A 21,849-nucleotide genomic window follows, 5' to 3' on the forward strand; every position below is an offset into this window, starting at 1 on the left:
TGCAATGATTATATCTGCGGGTGAGTCAAACTTTTGTCTGAGAAAATTCCTGCAAGAAAAAAAAAAACTACATAACTCCTAAAATAACTTTTTTTTTTTGCTAAAAATGTTTTTTTATGATCTAAAACCTCTATTTCAAAGAAAGAGCTGGTGTTTTTCTTTTTTCTTTATTTTTTGCCAAAATCACTTTTTTACTTAGGTCATTATTTTAGGAAAGTGACATGATAAAATTTAAGACTTGTGATTGACATATTTAAGGCCAACTTACTTTATTGTGTGTGAATTTAAGACGTTTTAAGGCCTTAATTTTAGATACATAAATGTAGACTTTTTAAAGTCTAAAGGAAAACTACAGCAATATGGAGAGCCATTTCAGCCAAAATTAAATAAATAAATAAATGGGTGAAATAAATAAAAAATGAGTAAAATAAATCAAAAAATGAAGAAAATGAGTGAAATAAATAAATAATTTGTTAAATAAATAATTTAGCTTTTTCATTAACCCATTTTTTCATTTATTTATTTTTCATATTATCAATTTCTCAATTTCCCTTTTTCATTAATCTATTTTTCATTTACCCACTTTTCATTAATCTATTTTTCATTTAACCATTTTTTAATTTAGCTTTTTCATTAACCCCATTTTTCATTTCTTTATTTTTGATATTATCAATTTCCCAATTTCTCTTTTCATTAATCTATTTTTTATTTATCCCTTTTTCCTTTTACCCTTTTTTCATTAATTTATTTTTCAATTAACCTCTTTTCAATTTCCCTTTTTTACTAACCCAATTTTTTCATTTATTTATTTTTCAGATTATCAATTTCTCTATTTCTCTTTTTCATTAATCTAATTTTCATTAATCTATTTATCATTTGTCCATTTTTTATCTATCCCTTCATCTATATACCCATTTTTCATTAATCTATTTTTAATTTAAACATTTTTGATTTCCTTTTTCCTTTAACCCGATTTTCTATTTCCCAGTTTCATTAATCAATTTATCATATATCCCTTTTTATTTACCCAATTTTCTTTTATCTATTTTCATTCAACATTCGTTTGAAAAATTTTTACTTTTCCCATTTTCCAATTTCCCTTATTTATTTAGTATTTCCTTATTTTCTTATTTATCACATTCTATTTCCTTGCAAAACTTAGAAAAAAATAAATGCAAATGAGGAGAGGCACGTCATCAGGCTACAACTTCCCCAATTGGTTGGTTAGCGTCACACCCATACTTTGCTTCAAGAAAGATGGCGACCTACTAACGGGTTATCAATAAGCTGAAGCTCATTAACTTCATTAGAAAATAGTGTTATTACTCCTGACTTTAGTTCTCGTGTGGCCGCTCAGACAGAACGTGTTTCAGTTGGCGGCTCTCATGGACTCAGAGCTTCACCGTCGGGAGTTTTTATAGTTTGAACGAAGCGGCCGCTGAAGTTGGCTTACGATTGAAGGTTCGGGACACCTTCGTAGCTACCAGCTGTGATCCAACTATAAGGAGCAACTTTACTGTACATCGTAAGTGAACTGCAATATCCAGAGGCAGCTCTATGGAGCATCGGGCTGAAAGAATGAGAGTGGAGAGCCTTGGAGATCTGCATCGGAGGCCATCTTTCAGACATGCACCGCTGCTGTCCGTCCAGGATCCTCCGGTTGCCCAGACGTTGCACGGTAAGCTACTAACGCTGATGTTTGTTTTCCAACTACAGTCATATTTAATCAATAGGGCTCAATTACGATCGCGGGAGGTTTTGAGTTGATCTCGGCAATAGGTGACAAACTGAACGTCTCCAGGATGTTGAGACCAGCACGTCCTCTGATCCAATACATCTTATTAAGGATAAAATCAACAAAACGTGTTCAAATTAATGGCCCAACAGGTTGATTAAAGACAGTAAAAAGGTAGGAGAGGTTTAGAGTCGATCGCCTTGTTTTACCTTTGTAAACAGAAAACCTGAATACAGTGACCTTTAGTGAGGGTACAGAATGGAGAATGGATAAAAGCTGAACTCCTGCTACAATCTTTGCCTCTCTTGGTTACATCCCTGAGGTGTGCCAAGTGTGGCCCACATGCATATAAAGTAAATATGACTATTAATTTAAGTATTTCTTTGTATGTATAACTTGCCCACCTTAGTTTCCCTGTTTTTGGTCAACGTGTGCCTCAACATGTGGTTACTGTTCCTTAGAGGTGGACAGAGGACCCACAATTTATCCTCCAGGAATAACAGTAGCACTTCAACATGTTTTTACTCAAAGTAAATCGTAGCTGAATAAGAAATTAAACAAGAGTAAAGAAGCATTTGGTAAAAAGTTGATCAGTACTGAGTAACTGATCAAGTTATCAATTATTTCATATCTAAAAAAAATTACACAATTAGAAGGCCCAAAATATTAAGTTCAGTGGAAATTTTGGTATTTTAAAGACAAAATGAAAAATTAGTTTAAATAATAGTGATGCCTCATAATAAAATGACTTGAGTAAAAGTAAAAAGTTCAGCATAGTAAGAGTATTCCTAAAAGTTCATTTGAGTTTCAAAAAGTTACTCAACTATATTTAAGTAAATGTAATTAGTCACTCCTAAACTCTGCCCTTCTGAGGGAACAGGAGAAGGAACTGTTAAGGAAATAAATTAATCTTATTTTGATACTAAACATTGTTTCAATTAACAAATGAATCATAACACCCAGAACATATTCTGTTATGTTTATTCAAGGGTGAAGGAACAGAATGACTGGAGATCCTGGCTGAGAGGGACCAGGGCTGACACGGCGAACAGTGAGGAGAACCGTCTGCACTGTGAGCAGCACCAGAACTCCTGATGGATCTCCTTCAGGAAGAACCAGAGAGACGGCCGACCTCCACAGAGAAGAGTTCACCCAAACATCAGAGGAAAAATGAATGCTGGTGCTCAACAGAGCAGCCTCTTTTCTTAAACCCAACACACACAGGGTGTTGTGGCCTGATTAAAAACCTGCTAACTTCAATTTAACTGAAACACAGAACATCCAGAAATGTGATGAACTTCAGCTATAGAGTGGAAATGACACAGTGAGATGAAAACATTTGTCTATATCACTCTGTTATACAGGACATTAACATTTTAAAGTGTTTGTTCCAGAGCCCCTGATACAAACGATAGCATTAGCTCATCCATCAGACATTTACTGAGGCCTGAAACATGCAGGGCAGACGACCTGAGGACTGACTGGTTAAACTATTTCATTGATACTTCAGATTGCAGATTTCCAATTGAAGGCGTCCGTAAATGAACACAATCATTATTCAATAAACCAAGCTGTGTAAAATAACTGCTAGGGTTGCTATTAAGAACCCAATATGTCATGTTTGTTCATTTCTACGTTGTCGTACATACAAGGTACTCCACTCACTGTTTAGCTTCATGTTGAAGAATCTTCAGTGTAATGAAACCAAAAAATAAAACGGGTCCAAAACTTTCAATCTGTATTCTATTTTTGTAGCTTTGTTCTATTAAGATTGTTTCGTTTACTTTAAGCCACAAACAAACGATCATTTTATTGTCTCTGGGACGTGAAAACATGAGATTTGATTAAATTAGAACTTCACATATTAGAAGGAACACAGATTTCATAATAATCAGTTTGTTTATTCAAAACGGTAAAATACAAACGGTTAATGCATATCAATGGTATAAGAACAGACAATTTTTTTTAAATGAATGTGTCACCAGTGCATTTGGCCGAGTGTTCCTGCTCCAGAAAGGTGAAGGTCTCTGGTCATCCTGAAGCTGTGAGCCCACTGGGAGTCTGAAGGGAAACACTGAGACCAGAGGCCTGCAGGATGGTCTGCATCTGAAAACATACATGATGGAAACATTAATGAATGTGCTGCGCCAAAAAGCTGTACTTTTGACCTGGTGGCGATGGAACCAGTTATGGTAGATCTGAACTTTGGTTTGATGACCTAAATATGAGAAGCTTCAGACTGACAGGATTTAGGTTAAAGCCACATCTTGTGAAGTTGGGATATTTTTCCTCCAACAGGATCCAGAGGAATCGCAACAAACCAGAAGTTGGACTAGAATTTATTTCAATGTCATTTGTGAATGTCAGCTTCTCATTTTCAACAGTGCATATGCATGTGGGCCACACTTGGCACACCTCAGGGATGTAACCAAGAGAGGCAAAGATTGTAGCAGGAGTTCAGCTTTTATCCATTCTCCATTCTGTACCCTCACTAAAGGTCACTGTATTCAGGTTGTCTGTTTACAAAGGTAAAACAAGGCGATCGACTCTAAACCTCTCCTACCTTTTTACTGTCTTTAATCAACCTGTTGGGCCATTAATTTGAACACGTTTTGTTGATTTTATCCTTAATAAGATGTATTGGATCAGAGGACGTGCTGGTCTCAACATCCTGGAGGCGTTCAGTTTGTCACCTATTGCCGAGATCAACTCAAACCCTCCCGCGATCGTAATTGAGCCCTATTGATTAAATATGACTGTAGTTGGAAAACAAACATCAGCGTTAGTAGCTTACCGTGCAACGTCTGGGCAACCGGAGGATCCTGGACGGACAGCAGCGGTGCATGTCTGAAAGATGGCCTCCGACGCAGATCTCCAAGGCTCTCCACTCTCATTCTTTCAGCCCGATGGTCCGTAGAGCTGCCTCTGGATATTGCAGTTCACTTACGATGTACAGTAAAGTTGCTCCTTATAGTTGGATCACAGCTGGTAGCTACGAAGGTGTCCCGAACCTTCAATCGTAAGCCAACTTCAGCGGCCGCTTCGTTCAAACTATAAAAACTCCCGACCGTGAAGCTCTGAGTCCATGAGAGCCGCCAACTGAAACACGTTCTGTCTGAGCGGCCACACGAGAACTAAAGTCAGGAGTAATAACACGATTTTCTAATGAAGTTAATGAGCTTCAGCTTATTGATAACTCGTTAGTAGGTCGCCATCTTTCTTGAAGCAAAGTATGGGAGTGACGTTAACCAACCAATTGGGGAAGTTGTAGCCTGATGATGTGCCTCTCCTCATTTGCATTTATTTTTTTCCTAAGTTTTGCGGGGAAATAGAATGTGATAAATAAGAAAATAAGGAAATACTAAATAAATAAGGGGAATTGGAAAATGGGAAAAGTAAAGATTTTTCAAACAAATGTTGAATGAAAAATAGATAAAAGAAAATTGGGTAAATAAAAAAGGGATATATGATAAATTGATTAATGAAACTGGGAAATAGAAAATCGGGTTAAAGGAAAAAGGAAATCAAAAAATGTTTAAATTAAAAAATAGATTAATGAAAAATTGGTAAATAGATAAAGGCATAAATTTAAAAAATGGACAAATGAAAAATAGATTAATGAAAAATAGATAAATGTAAAAGAGAAATTGATAATCTGAAAAATGAATAAATGAAAAAATTAGGTTAATAAAAAATGTAAATTGAAAAGAGGATAAATGAAAAATAGATTAATGAAAAATGGGTAAATGGATAAAGGGATAAATAAAAAATAGATTAATGAAAAAGAGAAATTGGGAAATTGATAATATCAAAAATAAAGAAATGAAAAATGGGGTTAATGAAAAGCTAAATTAAAAAATGGTTAAATGAAAAATAGATTAATGAAAAGTGGGTAAATGAAAAATAGATTAATGAAAAAGGGAAATTGAGAAATTGATAATATGAAAATAAATAAATGAAAAAATGGGTTAATGAAAAAGCTAAATTATTTATTTAACAAATTATTTATTTATTTCACTCATTTTCTTCATTTTTTGATTTATTTTACTCATTTTTTATTTATTTCACCCATTTATTTATTTATTTAATTTTGGCTGAAATGGCTCTCCATACAGCAATGCCTATAAACGTATAAACGAAATGAGACGGATGTTTCATTTTCAAACTAAAGAATCGAGTTACGACATCCATTCAAAAGTTAACCGCGCTCGAACTTCTTCACGCTGCGGCGTTTGTAACTCCGGGGCTCGATCAGCTTTGACTGGTTGGTTCTGTGTCAAGCAGTCGCAGATGTTCTTCGCTTTCACTCTCTGAAGAGCGGAGACTGAGGGAGGATAAGGAACAAAAAGGGCGTGGGGAGCAAAAGAAAAACATTAGATGAAAAGAAAAAAGTTGAATATGAAGCTAGAAAGGCTGGAAAATGTCTGAGTGAGGAAGAGTTGGTAGGAAAAGTGAAGCAATGACCCAGTTTACAGTGGAAAGGCAGAAAGATGTTCTTTTGGCTCGCAGTGAAGCACGTATCTGCAGCATAAAGCTGTTAGTGCTTCAAAGGGAAAGTCAAAGGATTACAAAAATAGATCGTCTTAATTTAGACCTGAGTAAAAGCTATTATTATTTTATAAAGGTGACAAAGATCCTCCATTTGAGCAGCAGGAAAGTTACTAATCCAGGTAAAGAGGGAAGTTTCTGATTTCATTGTTTTCATTTTCTGTTGCTTCAAACTTTAGAAGCTAAACGTATCTGCAGCTAAATCCCAGATAAATTTCTATAACATGAACCAGGATGCAAAAAATCTGCTCAAACACCCCAAACCGACACAGCATCTGGATCCAGATGAATACGGGAAGAAGTCCAATCTCTTTACTGTACAGGTAATAAAGTTTAAAGATATAAAATTATGGAAAAATAAACAAAGACAAGTGAAAACATGTTATTCTGCGTTTATTTTAAAAAATGCAGCTTTGTGCAAAATTAATAGACTTGCAGCTTTGTACACTTAAAGAAATATAACTTGGAAACATAAAATTTTTATGTCAGTATGATAAGGTGGTAAAACAAATTACTAAGCGCTTCTTTTTTTAAAGAGGTTTTCCTTTTGTGGTTTCAGAAAGACCATCATCCTGCCCCACAGCACTTCCTCGCTGTCTGACCGTGACATCTGCCGCGCTCCTCCTGAGCATCAAGCGAGGGTTAGGAGACGTGGTTCATCAGACTCATGGAGCTGTGGGGACACACCCCGCGGGGTGTCTGCGGGGGACACACCAATCCCGCCTGCGTTTTAACCCCTCAATTCCCCGCTGTCTGACCGTGACATCTGCTGCGCTTCTCCTGAGCGCCGCGCCAAGACCGTGGGAGGTTAAACCCACATCCAGTCCAGATAATTTGTTTTTTTTAGCTGTTTTTTAACAAGCTCTTCCCTTGCGCTCTCCGCCACGCTGCTTCCATCATCAACAATCATTATCGCAGTTAGCTGGTAGACTACAGATCTCTACCGTAGGCCAAATTTCTATCGGTCCAAACGTATATTTCGCTCATTCTTACCGCACTCCTTACATTTTTTGTTGTCGCACTAAAACAGGAAATGATGAACATTTTTGCATCACCGCTTTGTTAATGGGTCTAAAGTGTCCATCCATTTCTCCCGGCGCAGATGTCAGATGAATCGAAGTCTCGGCCGTGCCAAAAGCGGCCATCTTCACCCGACGCCGGCTCCATCCATCTGTGCCCGATGTGTAATCAGCGGCACACAAACTGTGTCATATCTGCAGCTTCAATCAGTCAGCAGAACGGGAGGCAGAGAGCTGCTTGGTCATCAGGGAGCAGAGCTGACGCACCGCCAACTTTCTGCTCTTGGCACAACAGGGAGCCAAATATTCAGTGAAAAAAACAAAAAAAACACACAACAAAAGTCCTCAATTGAGAGAGCAGAGGGGGTGTGCTTTACAGGGGTGAAATAAAAAACGACCGACTAGAACATTCAGCAAAAATCCGGCCTCTCCCACGGGTTTCATTTCCCTGCTCCTCATATATTACACAAAAGGTCAATAAAGCTATAGGATGCGGTAGATTCTGTTCTGCCCTCTCCAGACAAGGACCCACACTGTCAGCCATTTTCATATTGCATTAAAATACAACAGGGGTCAGATGTTGCAGTACAAAGTGAAAATGAAACCTTCAAACACTTTGGGACATTTAATACAGACTCATTTTGTAAGTATTTTTGGTGCAAAAGTACATGACTTATCAAAGTTAATGACTTATTGTGTGAGCAAACTCATTCACGTGTGATTTTGATTAATGGAAACACCATAATTGTGGAATTTTGTTTGTTCAATACAATAAATTTTTTAAAAACTCATATTTTTTCAATAAAACATAATATGCTAAGATGAGGTGGTTTTTCGGCCGTATCAAAATTTAAGCAAAACTGAAATAGACACACATTTTTGCCTCAAACGAGTCGAATGAACAACAACCAGATGTTACTACTGACAGAATTGACGAAGACAGGAAGTGGAAGGAGGAGGAGTTTTGCAAGAACTTATTGCATAAACTTATTGTGATTTTAATTGCGTTTCTTACTTAATGGAAACGCTGCAATTGAGAAATTGTGTCTTTTCAACAGTTGCACAATATCAAAGTTATGTGCACATTTGTAATCGAAACTCAGCTAGTGAAAATGAAACTATTCAACATTTTGGAACGTTTAAAAATGACTCACATGGAGGTAATTTTGGTGCAAAAGTATGTGAAGTTGAAGTCGGAGTGAAAAATCATCCAGTGGAGCAAAAAATTGACTGAATTTGTTAGTTTTTTACTAACTTGTCCTGTCATGAACTTTAACATTTAATGTGTCAATTGGTGCAGTCTGGTGCATTGGTGTCAATTATCTCCTTTTTAGTTGTCGTTTTGGTTGATTTGTTTATTTACTCTGGGTGTTTAAAATGTCACCCAGTTCCAGTGTTAGATGCTCATTAGAAATTAAGATTGTCTTTGAGAATATGTACTTTTCATTACACACAAAAAACAGCAACTTCAAGCTATTGCTGCCATTACTGCTGACTCTAAAATAATAAACCAGCACAGAGAGGATCCTCAGCAGCTCTGAGTCGACCTTGTTGCTTTTTCCTTCTCCTGGATTTCTTCCAAGTGAGCAAACAGTCTGAGAAAGTGACGCAAGCCGAGGCAGCAGAAGCCCTCCGGCCAGAGACGGATCCAGTTTAATGGTAATGACTGAACCTCTCTCAGATGGATGGAAAAGAAGAAAGTCTCGCTCCTGCATATCTGCTGCGAGATGGACAGATATTTGCACATTATATTTTCTCTCTGAAAAGCAGGCAGCAGCAGCAGCTTCAGTGCAGAATTTGAAAGATGGCTGTAGGTTCCCCTGCAGGAGAATGATTACACAACGCCGCCCTGCGACGACACGTTCCTCATCTTAATCCCATTTCCCTTGAATTAGATCGGAATGACGACCTGCTGTCAGCGCGGCTCTGGATTAATCCCAGCCAGGTGTAATCCTTCATCTGTGGTTCAAACAAACATGTTCATTCTACTAAATCTGACCCCGCGCCTCCATTATGGAGGCTGATGTGCGCTTTGTGAACAGGCCAGGGCGTCTGAGGGAGGAGAGACGGACAAATCGAAGGGAACAACTTCCGCCACGGGGGTAAACACTGCTGACTGGAAATGACATCCAGATCCGACTCTGATCAAGGCGAAGGCACATGTGTCTTCATCACGGTTAGATATTACTCACTCCACACGTCTTTCTTACTCAAAAAGACAATAAGCCATGATTAATTTGCCACAAGGGTTGAATAAATCAGAAATATATCCGAGGGCGGATGCGAGATCCAGAAAACTGATCTATAAACACAGCAGGCTTGTTTCAATACACTGCAAAATCTTGGCAAATATTTTTGTTTAGATTCTAGAGCAAATATCTTAGTACACTTGAAATGAGACACAACTGATTTAAAAGTAACTGTTCATGAAGGTGTAGCAGCTTGTTTTAAGTCAGTAATTGCTTAATTTTGATGAAAAACTTAGTTCCACTGGCAGATTAATAAACTTAAAACATTTTCCTTTTTTATAAGTGAAATAATCTGCAAGTTTTCCATCAAAATTAAGGAACCATTTACTTAAAACGAGCTGCTATATCTTGCTGAGAAGTTACTTGTAAATCAGCTTTGTCTCATTTCAATCTGGCTAAGAAATTTGCTGTAGAAACTAAAAAAATACTTGGTAAAATGTTGTATTTTTGCAGTGACAGGTTTATACTGAGGACTGTTTACTAATTAGATTAATTAAATGACTTGTTGAAGTAACTGGCTGGATTGCATTTTGTTTAAAAGATTAGAGCCATCACAAAATATACACCACACTTTTCAGATTATAGTTACTAGAAACCTTTGAGGAAAAGCAAAAACTTTCAAATCTTCTTCAGTGGCAATAACAAAAACTGAAGTTTGTGTGAAAATATACAAAATTAAAGCTTATGGAAGCATAAAAACTCCTTTTTTAATATTCACCTTTACTTTGATAAGAATCTAAACGTTATTTTTAATGAATGAAGATCAGACAAGATATAAGTGACAACGATTTAAGCGAAAAAAATAATGTTTGCATCAAAAAGGTCCATTATTTTCTGAAATAAATTAATTAAACTGGACGTTCTTTGGTCCCTTCCTCCTTTAACTTCTTGAATAACGTCTCTACATAAACTCAAAGCAGGAATGCAGAACCAGTTTCCTTCGCCGGCCACTTATTTCTCCATTATAGTCACAGAAAAACGCATCAGATCCGGCTCGGCTCGGCGTCAGTCTGGCACTGCTAAATTTAACTTTGGTCACTAGGTTACGACTTTGTCAGCTATTTTGGGAAAGCTCCTCCATCTGCGCAGAAACTTAAGGTTGAATTATTCAACAGAATCTGTTCAGGTGAATAACGTGATGCATAGAAGAAACGGATCCACAGGTAAAGCAGAGCAAATATCCAGAGTTTTCCTTCATTATTTATATTTTTCCATTTGTTTTCTGCACAGTGCCTGGTTATTTTCAGAGGATTTATTATTTGTCCAGCTATAAAACTGGATCAAGAACACTTTTAATTACAGCGACAAATATCAATTATTTTATTCAAAGATTAATCAGATAGAAAAAATTTCACATTCTGCAGATTTTTCATTTGACTTTTTCTTACAATATCATAAACATTAAAAGAATGAAGATAAATAACTTTCTTTTTAAAATCAGAAAATCAATATTTTATTGTTAAATAGCAATAATATGGCATTTCTTTAACGCACGATTAATCATTTGTACCAAAGGACGTATCTGCAGCTAAAAAAACTTAACAATAACTTTATGCTAAACTCTTTCTGCCTGACAGCATCAATACAGTGTAGGATTAGAAAGTATTTTTTGGTTTACTGATCAATAATTGGCTGGGAAAATGTTTTATATGAGATTTTCTTTCTTTTTTCTTTTTTTTTTTACAGAATTTGAACCAGGTGAAGAAGAAAGCTACGCCACTTTGAGTACAACATATTTACAGACAAATGTTTCTTAGATGCAAATTTTATATATTTTTTGTACAAATTTGGCATAATTAAAGCCTTGAGTGTGATTTTTTTCATTTCCTTTTTTGAGTTTGTATACGCCAATTAACGATTATTTGATTACTAAATTAGCTGATTAATCACGATTAATCGCTTCAGCTTTGAAGCAAAACATAAGCGAATTCCAGTTTGGTCATAATGCGATTACTCATTACGCAGCAGCAGCAGATACAGCAGCAGATAGGATCAACCTTCACATCATTTCTGACTGATTAAACCTCCGGAGTGAAATTCAAATAATCTGCTGACTGGCTATAAAGCAGAGAAAAAGCAATGCACACATTTTCCAGCCTTCATTGCCAGAATTTGCTGAACACGATGCTGAATGGTGATGAAGCGTCTTCCAAAGTAAAGCCCACACAGGGAGCAGGTCTTCCTAGACCTCTGTTTTCTCACACAGGTTTTTGTCATCTCAGGTTCTAAATGATTTAGTAGACGACCCATATTCTGCTTTGCACAGGTCATTAGTACAGCACAGATGGAAAACAGTGATGCAGGAGAGCGGTGCGCCTTTTTTCTCCAAACATCACTTCTTAAAATAGTGATGTTCTTGTTCCGCTTTGTTCCACCCAGAGGATATTATTCTTCTGTCAGGAAGAAAGAAAGAGCAAATCTAAGCACAAAGCGCGAGTGTTATGTCTACTGCGCTCTGTGAAACAGCAGGTTAAATATAAATACAACTAATCCGCAGGTTTCTGTAAAGGGAGGGGAAAAATGGAACAATTAACACTTCACTACTAAAATGTTGTTAAAATCCTGGATTTCGCTCTAAAAAGACCAAAATATATAGAGAATACCTCAATATTTTACAACATGTGGAAACTAAGTGTCAAACCAATTAAATGAAATGCATGATACATTAAAACTGTCAGTTTCCATTTGTATGATTTGTTTTTCTCTTTCTACCAAAGACTGAAGGACGAAAGTTTTCAGTTTTGGTCTCAAATAGCCAAACTTCACAACTCATTTTGTTTGTTGTCGTTTCTGTTGGTTTGCTTATTTATTCTGGATATTTAAAATATCTTCCGGTTCCAATGTTAAAAGTCCATTAGACATTAAAACTAATTCATATTTTCTAGGGTGTTCTTGTATTATTATACCGTCCCAAAACAACAATAGTGTAATTTATCCAAGTAACTTCTGGGATAATTTGTTTTCTTGACAGGCCTATTTCCAATTAGTCTGGATGAAATTTATTAATAAAAGACACATGAAATGTTGATTTTGTGCACAAACCTCAATTTGATGCTTTTATTTTGATAAGTAAGCTTTTAATTTGAAGGTAAAATCTTTTTCCTTACTCAAGCAGTAAGCAAGGTGTAGGAGATGCGAGTTACCCGAAGGAATCTCACTTCCTCCTAGGAAATAAAATAAAAGGTCGATAAAGAGCGTAAATATAAGTTTGTTGATTTTGAACAATTGTTATAAAGTTCTGTGTGTCAGTATGCTGGGATCTAATCTTGTTGTACTTCTGCTATCATAAAGAAGATCAAATATTTCCAGTTTCTTCCAAAAAATACAGAAAAATTAAAGTTCAGCTAATGATCTAGCCCTTGACAATCTCATTTACATCCAGTGGTGGATATTTATGGTATCGTTGATCATTTATTGTGATAAATTTCGTATCATGAAAAGAATTTTGATTTATCATTGTCACAAAAAAGCAGTCTGTATTGTCGTTTTTGTTCATTTTACTACTTTTTCCACTGTGCGCATTACAAATAGGCTGGTTTTTCTTTGTTTGCCAACAGCTATAGTTACCTAAAGAGTAGTAATAACTAGTTTTTATCTTCACTTGTATCATTATTACAGTAAAACCGCAACATATAATAATAAAGCTTTAAGTTCACATCACACCAAATAAAACCAGTATAGATTTGTTACTTCATACGTCAAATGTTAGTAAGATAAATACGCAAAAAGTCCAGCTAATCCATGACTAATCCAGGCAAATTAAGGCAATAAGCCATGGTTTCTTTCCCCCAGAGCTCATTTAACCCATTGAAGACCAACTCCAGACCCCCTGCTGGTGGTTTGTGGCCCACAGTGGCATCCTGACCCGAAACCATGAACCTCCAGAAACGCTGCTTGTAGCTGAACAGTCATTTCTGCTGCATGTTTTCACCAGTTAGAGCAAATATAGCAACCAAGCCAGATGGACATCAGCTGGCTTTTACACACCAGCAATCACCCAGAAACCTCGTAAACATTATGAGGAACGCCAGTTAAAGTGACACAAAAACTAAATGCAAAACACTTACAGCAATCTGTCTCATAACAGTACTAGTATAAATGTTTGGCCCTTTAAATATTCCCACTGTTTTTGCTTTTTCTTGGTCAAACTTAAATGTTTTATATCAAACTCGTTTTAATATATAAAAAACAATAGCAAAAACATGAGTCTGCAGCTAACGTTTTTATGCAGAATTGTTTTAATTCAGCCACGTTGACGAGTTTTAGCCCATTTAAGGTACATTCTAAGCCCGAACAACAAATCACATGATGATACACACATGATCAATAGCAATAAATAATACGCCTGATAGAATATTCAATATATCCAGAACCATAAAGCATTCTGGGAGATATAGGACAGAAAGGAAAGGCTTTAGCCGCTCAACGTGTCACGGCTAACTAAACAAAGTTGGTGGAATCAACTCACTCATTCTTTGGTTACCTAGCAACTCACTCATTCTATGGTTACCTAGCAACAACCTGTAGAGTAACTTGCGTTGCAGCTGTTTAAGGTTTCTCCACTGGACGTTGTAACTGCTTAAAAATAAAGAACGTCAGCATGGAGAGAAAACTGTTGATAAAACAGGAACCAGTTCAACAGTAATTTATATATTTTAAACAAAAACAAATTAATTATAGATATTGACAATTATTGATATCCACCGATATGAAATGTTTTATTGCAAAATATTTTTCAGCCATATCGTCCAGCCCCAATATGACATTCCAATAGGATTTAAGTACAGACTTTGACTAAGCAACTCCAAAATCTTGTTTTTTTTTGCCAGACTATAACGCAACCATCTCCGTATTTGACCGTTATGTTCATCTTTTCCTGAAATTATGTTTTACATGTAGCGCACAGAGCTCCTCCTGCGGATGCACAGATTTGTGACACTTAATATTAATAACTATAACATGATGTAACAGATGCACAGATTCCAAAGCTTTACGGCATCGCTTTGTAAATCTACAGAATATTTTCCTATAGACGTGGGGATCATGTTATTTTCTCATCGTGAACTCTGACCTTAACCGAGGCCTGCAGTGTTTTACATATTCTGGGTTTTTATGTGACCTGCATGAGGTTTTTAAATGTGGTTTTGGAGTCAATTAGCTGTTCCTGTGAATGTGATTTAATAAAATATTGACAGAAGAGCTAAATCTGAAGGAGAAAATGCTCAATAATGATGCCAACAGTATTTTTCATTTTTTCTAAAACATGAAAAAAGGTCAGATGCACAGCTTTTTATCTGAATCTCTGAATGAGAAACTGTTTCATCGCTTCATGTCTCCAGTTATAAAAAAATCAGTTTGTGCTCTCGGATCTGATGTTACTGAAGTGTCACTGAAGAGAAACGCTGCTCATAAATCATGTCTCTGCAATGACACAAGGTGGTGAGTCACTGAAGGTACCGAGATGACCTGCAGACAAAAACGCAATTGACGCTGTATTTTATTCTTTGTTTGCATAAGAGCTGCAGCTCAAAAGAACTGTGAATTTAACTTTTTGGGTTTATTATTTTACAAGCTTCTTGTTAGTGAACTGCAGTCAGATTATTTCCAGTTATTACCAAATCCAGCTCAATATGTTGCATCAGATTTTCACTTTGATTTCATTCCCTGCCCTGAGTTTGCAGTACGATGTCAAAACATTGTTGAGACGGCAAACATGTTGAAAGAGGAAGATTACTCAAACCAATTGGAACGTACAGATGTTACCTTTGCGGTGTCAATATTACAGTGTTTTTCCTGTCTGACAGATAAAAGTCATGCAAAGGACAACATTTGCATTTGGATGAGATAGTAAAACAAATATTCGGCAGACCAAATGTTTTATTGTTGCAAGTTTTACGGGTAAGTGTTGATAAAGACGTGCTTCATTAATTCTACGAGCTAAAATCACTACCAGGGCTGCAACTAACGATTAGTTTAGTTATCGATTAATCTATCAGTGATCCTGACAATCTGATAAAGCAACACATTCTACACAGATTATTAATTTAAACACTTGAGCCTTTTTTTATACAACACTAAGAGCCCATTAAAAGATGCTAACAAATCAAATCCTTTTCCAAGTACAAAAATAAACATTTTATTGCCTAAAATGCCATAATGTAGCATTAATTTGCTAAATATGAACTAGGTGAAGCTAAAAATGTTGACAAAAAAGGTTTTTATCTTAAATGAAAAAAGTATATATTTTTGTACAGTTTTAGCTTAACTGTCTATATATTCCAGTTAATCGATTATTAAATTATTTCATTAAAAGATTCATCGTTTCAGCCCTAATCTCCAGTCAGGAGACGAACATTGCACTAATGTTGGTTTACTGAAGGTTGCATTCATGGACCTGACTGTTGAAGGAATTTCTGATATTTGTCAAAATAAGTTGTTTTTTTGTTTATTGCAACACCATGTTGGCCACTTGGAACTGGGGCAATTTAAAAGCCTGATTTAGATGAAAGCACATTAATGTGTTAGAATGGCCTAGTCCAAGTCTGTTTCTAAACAAGAGCATCAGTTAATATCAGTAACTCCAAAAATATGAAAAATATGATTGTTTAAAGTCTTAAATATGAAATAAATCACATTTCTTTAAGTAAGTTGCATCCTGAAGAAGCTTTAGGTGTTTTTAAAGAAAAGTATTTGTGTTTCTTGCAATATGAATGTTGTGCCATACAGTTAGCCAAGAAGAGAAAGGTAAAATAGTTTTAATTGTCACTTTTATCATTATCAAAACAGAACTGCAAAATATTGTGATAAAATTTTAAATCCAACCTCTGGACTCTGAGCTGTTTTTTGAAGAAAAATGGGTAAATATTTCAAAACCTCTAAATCAAACGTGAAAAGCTGGTGAAGATACACTGCAAAAAGAACTGAATTAAAACCAGAGATGCTTCCACAAAGTATTGACTCAGTGAGGTTTAAACAAAAACTTTGACTCTTAAGGAGTTTTGGCTAAAACATGTTTATATACAAAGATTCTCCTCATCTTCAATCTAAAGCGTATACATTTTGTACAGTTTTGTACAATTACTGCTCTTGTACAATTTCTCAGCAATTGGCCTTTTTTTAAATCTGTACTTCAATTAACAATAATCAATTACTAAACTATGTCTCAAGGTTTACGCATCAAATAGTCTCATTAAATCATAATTTAAATGATAAAACCTTGAAGTTGTACGAATACTTTTTGTAATTCAAAGTAACGCCAGAAAACTCCAGCTTTTTCATGCATAATGTAAAATCTCCAATATAATGGCTTTCTGGGGATGGGGGTGTGTGTTTTTTTTTTCGATTTGTAACATGGGGAAAACATTGTATGCATGCAAATGACTATTTAAATAAAAATTAAAAGGGAGAGACTTTTAAAGGTCAACACGATCAGAGATAAATAAGCAGATTCTGGATGCAGGAGAGCCAGTCTTTACCGTCATGTCTGCACGGAGAAACGATGAATCACCAACATACCTCTCATTGGATTCTGGATCCACAAGATGCCTCCGATAAGGTGAGGAGACTGACCGAGCATCCCGACAGACCCACCGACTTTAAAGCGTCCAGACGGAAGCTGCCTTAAATAACTAAGGAGTCAATCACGAGCAGGAGAGGGTGACTCTTCAGGTCCACATGTCAGAACACCTGCTGCCTCAAATGACGAGCTTCAGACAGAATGGACTCGCTCTCTGTTGCATCACAACACAGGACATAACATCACATGCCAAGGAGAGGATGGTGGGGGGACTGAAACCTTTCTGTTTCCGCTGTTCTTCGTCCAGAAAACACACGCAGCGCCAGGTAGAGCCGGACGTGATTATGCAAAGACCTGTTCCCCCAGCAGGAGCCACACAAATGTAAAGGCAGAGGCTGCGCGTTCACTGCTCCTTGTGGAGAACACCTCCATTTCACTTCTACGGGGCAATAACAGCACGTATTCCCGACAAGTCACCCAATCACAGCTGAGCCGCCCGGGCTGGACGCTGTAAACCTTCAACTAGAACTAATTAACCCTGAAAAAACAAAACTGACAGCGCAGAAGGAAAAAACAAAGCCTTACCTTCGACCGCCATCGTGCTACTCCGTAGAGACGAACATGGTTTTCATCAGAGTAGCCGAAATGTGGATGAAGAAAAAGAAAAACACAACAACTCAGCGCTCTTTCGTTGCACCTTGTTCGGCGTGTTATCATCAGTTTGCTGCGGGCAAGCTGCTGGAGCGCACAGCTGCTGCCTCGCAAAGCATTCTGGGACCTGTAGGCTAGAATATCAGAGGCTGAAAGAAGCCAGGAGCTTCTTTTAAAAGTTTTTAAAAAGGTGGATAGAGATGATCATGTGACAGATGAGTTTTACAGTATTATCCTCTGCCACTTTATGAATAATGACAATCACTAGTAACTTTTTCAAAAAATATGTTTGTCCATATTTATTAAAACGGTCACCATGTCATGATGGTATGGTATGAGACCGATAATCTCTGGAAAAAAAAATTGAGCTCAACTTTCTCCCTGAGCTCCTTGAGCCACTATTGTTGTCTACAAAAACACACCGCTTGTGACCAAAAACAGCCAATCAGGAGGAAGGCCTCAGCGCTGTCAATCATCCTCATGTATGCTGTTCAATAGACCCTTTTCACAGTGACGTCAGACAATGGCCACCATAACTCGAAACGGTGCATCTTTATTTCCGGTGTGATTTTGCCTCGGGAAACCTGACTGAAAAATTCACGGATACACATTATCTTAAGGATACAATAAAAGGTAAGGATAATAACAGCATTAACGTGTTAGATAACCATCATTACTCATTGTCAAGCCACCATTCTCTAACTGTGTATAAAATAAACAGCCTCCGATCGGAGAGTAAACCAGCTAGCAGCAGCTTTAGCCACATTTGGGAACATCTATACGCTGATTGTCAGTGCTGTAACGTTTAGAGGTTCACTTTCTGTATCAACTTTAATAAAACAACATTTAAGTGTTAGCTATTATTAGTCATTGTCAATTTATCATTCTATTTAAAGGAACCGGCCCCCGATCGGAGAGTAAACCAGCTAGCAGCAGCTTTAGCCACAGTTAGGAAACATACACGTACACTGCTGCCTTTCAGTGCTGTGTTGTTAAAAGTTTCACTAAAATCACTGACATCTTCCAACACTGTTGTTTAGAAAAGCATTTTAAATATTGATTTAAGCGCCATCTGCCAAATAATTTACATATTCTGATGTGATTCATAATTTCTCCATTTGTTTTGTTGTCCATCTTTCTCAACAGTAGCCAACCTAACAACCTACCATATCTGAGATGGTCTCGTTCCTCTGTCCATGGCAGGTTCAGTCAATCAGCTGTGGGACATCTGCTGCCTAGTCAAAGTATCATGGGCCACTTGATTTAAAAGGAGAAACCAGTTCAGAGCCTCCCTGCTCCTGCAAGTCACACTTCTTGGATGAACACTCATTCTGTGTAGCTGTGTTAGAAAGAAAATCTTTGTGTATCTATTCTATTAATAAATTAATTGATGTTGTGTAGAGTTCTGTAAAAAACTATTGTTAATAGCTTCTCTTGAGTAATCTACATATGAGTAACTTTTACATTTAAATTGCTTCTTTTTGTAAATTTTACACATCTAGCAACAAAGTATGTGGAGGAGAGGAAATGCTAAAATTAAAGCTGCCATTGTGCAACAAAGACATGAGGTTTGTGGCTGTTTCTTTAAAACATCTATTTAATAATTATATTAAACACTGTACATGGTTACTACATTACACAAACAATTACCATAATAATTTAAGTCATTGATAGAGAAAATGTATTTACAAAAGACACATCAATTTTATTTCAACAGTATGTACTCAGGGTTTACAACTTAAGAAGACATCCATGTAGGGTCCTTGGCGGGGGCCAGTCTGCAGTGAACTGGTGGATGACAGAGACGACGCTATACTGTAGTGAGCAGTTTGAAGCAGAAGTCCCACCATGTGATCCACAGGGTTTTCCCACCTGAGCACAAACTTCATGCACTTTGTTTCCACAGGCAGCACAACAGAATCAAGTGTCACCTGTTAAAAGGGATATAAAGTTATTATTCCTATGTTATCAATTTTCTACTTCCAAGTCTACAACCACAGGAAAACAAAGTAGAAGAAACTTAAATAATAACATTTGGTAAATATTGGAGAAATGTGAAATTAATGAGCTAATGCATATATAGATAGATCATCACATTTCTCCATGGAAACATTAATCTGATTGATAGATATCTATATCTAAAACAGCGTCTTCCTCCTCATGTCTTGATCGTAGCAGGAGTTTAACTTCTCAGGACGTGGTGGAGCAGCGGGTGTTTGGCATAACTTGAGTTTTGGACTTGTGGCTACAGGTAATGTCGCTACTTAGCAGGTGGTGAAACTAGCGTAAGTGAGGAGGGTTTAATACGATCATGCATTTTACATGACAGGTGGCAACCCCAGTCTATACTATAAACATCTGATTAAGATTAGAGCCTAAATACGTTCTATTTCCAAAACAGAAAGGCTACGTAATGTTAGCCAGCTAACAAATTACTATTGCTATCCTAGCATATCAACTAACAGCTAGAAAAAACCAAAACACGTACCTTTGTAGTCAAACTGGTATCAATCAGCGAGGAATTTGTCCAGTTTAGATCATGTTGATGAAGAAAAATTGTTTGTAAATAGTGATATATCTTTAAATCGTATTTGTGGCAGCTGCTTTAGAGTCCAGAAACAGCGTTAACTACACACACCGGAACTAAAGATACACTGTTTCAAGCCATAACGGAAGTTGTGTGACGTCATGTGAAAAGGGTCTATTGTGCTAATGGTAGAAAAACAACTTATCATTACAGGAAAAACGCTTATCTGCAGCAGCAGCATAGCAGAGAGCAAGCAGAAGGGGTGAGCACAAGCATGATTGGCAGCACTAAAACCCTCCTCCTGGCTCTAATTGGTTGTTTCTGACTGAGTCGTATATTATTGCAGCTACTGCATTAGTAAAAACAAATGTTCCTTATGGCAGACAGGACGCCAGTCCACTCCAGTCATCATTGTAAATCTGGCCCTGGTATAAAATAGTCACAATAAACTAACATTTAATAATTTATTAAATGCATCACACACTGATTCACAACCTCTAAACTGAATTCATCAGCTCACATTCCACAATAGTTGATCAATAATAATTTTAAAAATTGGACAGGTCTCCAGTCCATCACAGAGACACACAAGACAAACAACTACATCCATACCTGAGGACTATTTAGAGCAGAAGTCAGCAACTCCAGTCCTTAAATGCCATTTTTCTCCCAAAATGATGGATTACACAGAACTAATGCATCGTTCTCGGTTTGTTTGTTTTTTATTGCTCCAACTCTGAATTAAACAGCATGATCTCTCACCAGTCTGATATGTAACGTAATCTTGACGGTGCTTTCTTTCTTATATACTTGTTTTTTTTTTTTTGTTTCACTATTATTCTCTAACAAAGCGCTAAGCCTCATGATTAAATTTTTTTTCGGTTGCACTATCCATCCATTTTCTTACACCTTTGTCCCTCAGTGGGGTCGGGAGGGGCACTGGTGCCTATCTCCAGCTAACGTTTACCTTTGGCTGCTGTAAAAGACAAATGTTTTGCTGTTGACTTACCATTCTGAAACGTTTTTGGTACAGAAGCCTTTTCTTCTGCTTTTGCAGCTGTGTGAGTGTAAACACCGAGTTGGGTGGGAGGGCCTGGCCAGCGGTAGCAGTTTAAAGTCACAAGAACGCTAGTGGTCGCCAAACTCCTAGGCTACAGTTCATACTGCAGCCTGAAGTGATCCAAATCTGATTTTATTTATTTAAATACTTAAAACGTATCGGATTTATTCGAATGCGATTTTGATATCCGATACGTATTTGATCTTTTTAAATGTGACCTCTACCGACAGGTTGCATTAATCCGACCTGAACGTCATTGATACTCGACAAACGTCACTATTCTGCGTCCTGATATGCGCAAGTGGGAAGAAAAACAACAACTAAAGGACTATGACGGACTATAATGAGGATTAAGATGCTGCTCCGGTCGGACAATAACTTCAAAATCGATACGCTCCACCGTTAGCATCCATCCATGTTTACTTCTGCAAACACTAAGCTGCTTCTTCTTCTTCTTTATGGTGGTTGGCGAAACACTGCTGCGTGTGACGTTATTGCGCCCTCTACTGCGCATGCGGGACACTTTCAGGTTGTTTGCAGTTTA

At 36.9% G+C, this 21,849-nt stretch overlaps 1 protein-coding gene and 2 long non-coding RNA genes across 6 annotated transcripts in view; 1 reads left to right on the forward strand and 2 right to left on the reverse strand.

Annotated features, from left to right (window-relative positions):
• samd12 (sterile alpha motif domain containing 12) overlaps nucleotides 1-17,856 on the reverse strand; it is a 145,494-nt gene extending 127,638 nt beyond the window's left edge. The window contains exon 1 of one of the 4 annotated variants that reach the window (XM_008422740.3): nucleotides 17,067-17,584. In XM_008422740.3, the coding sequence (XP_008420962.2) occupies nucleotides 17,067-17,127 (61 nt within the window). In that variant the 5' untranslated portion in view covers nucleotides 17,128-17,584. Of the gene's footprint in view, nucleotides 1-17,066; nucleotides 17,614-17,652 lie in introns of those variants that run through there. The other 3 variants (XM_081612365.1, XM_017307287.2, XM_017307289.2) reach the window with 3 other exon arrangements.
• Nucleotides 1,168-3,470, forward strand: LOC145553854 (uncharacterized). The gene is made up of 2 exons (XR_014089895.1): nucleotides 1,168-1,678; nucleotides 2,725-3,470. It is a non-coding gene; the product is annotated as an uncharacterized LOC145553854 (long non-coding RNA).
• LOC145553853 (uncharacterized) lies at nucleotides 2,944-5,293 on the reverse strand. Its single transcript, XR_014089894.1, has 2 exons — nucleotides 4,530-5,293; nucleotides 2,944-3,841 (listed from the first exon to the last, which is right to left on the reverse strand). It is a non-coding gene; the product is annotated as an uncharacterized LOC145553853 (long non-coding RNA).
• Nucleotides 17,857-21,849: the final 3,993 nt, after the last annotated feature.

This window comes from Poecilia reticulata, chromosome 11 (assembly GCF_904066995.2).
Source record: "Poecilia reticulata chromosome 11, P_reticulata-male-v2, whole genome shotgun sequence".
NCBI lineage: Eukaryota > Metazoa > Chordata > Actinopteri > Cyprinodontiformes > Poeciliidae > Poecilia > Poecilia reticulata.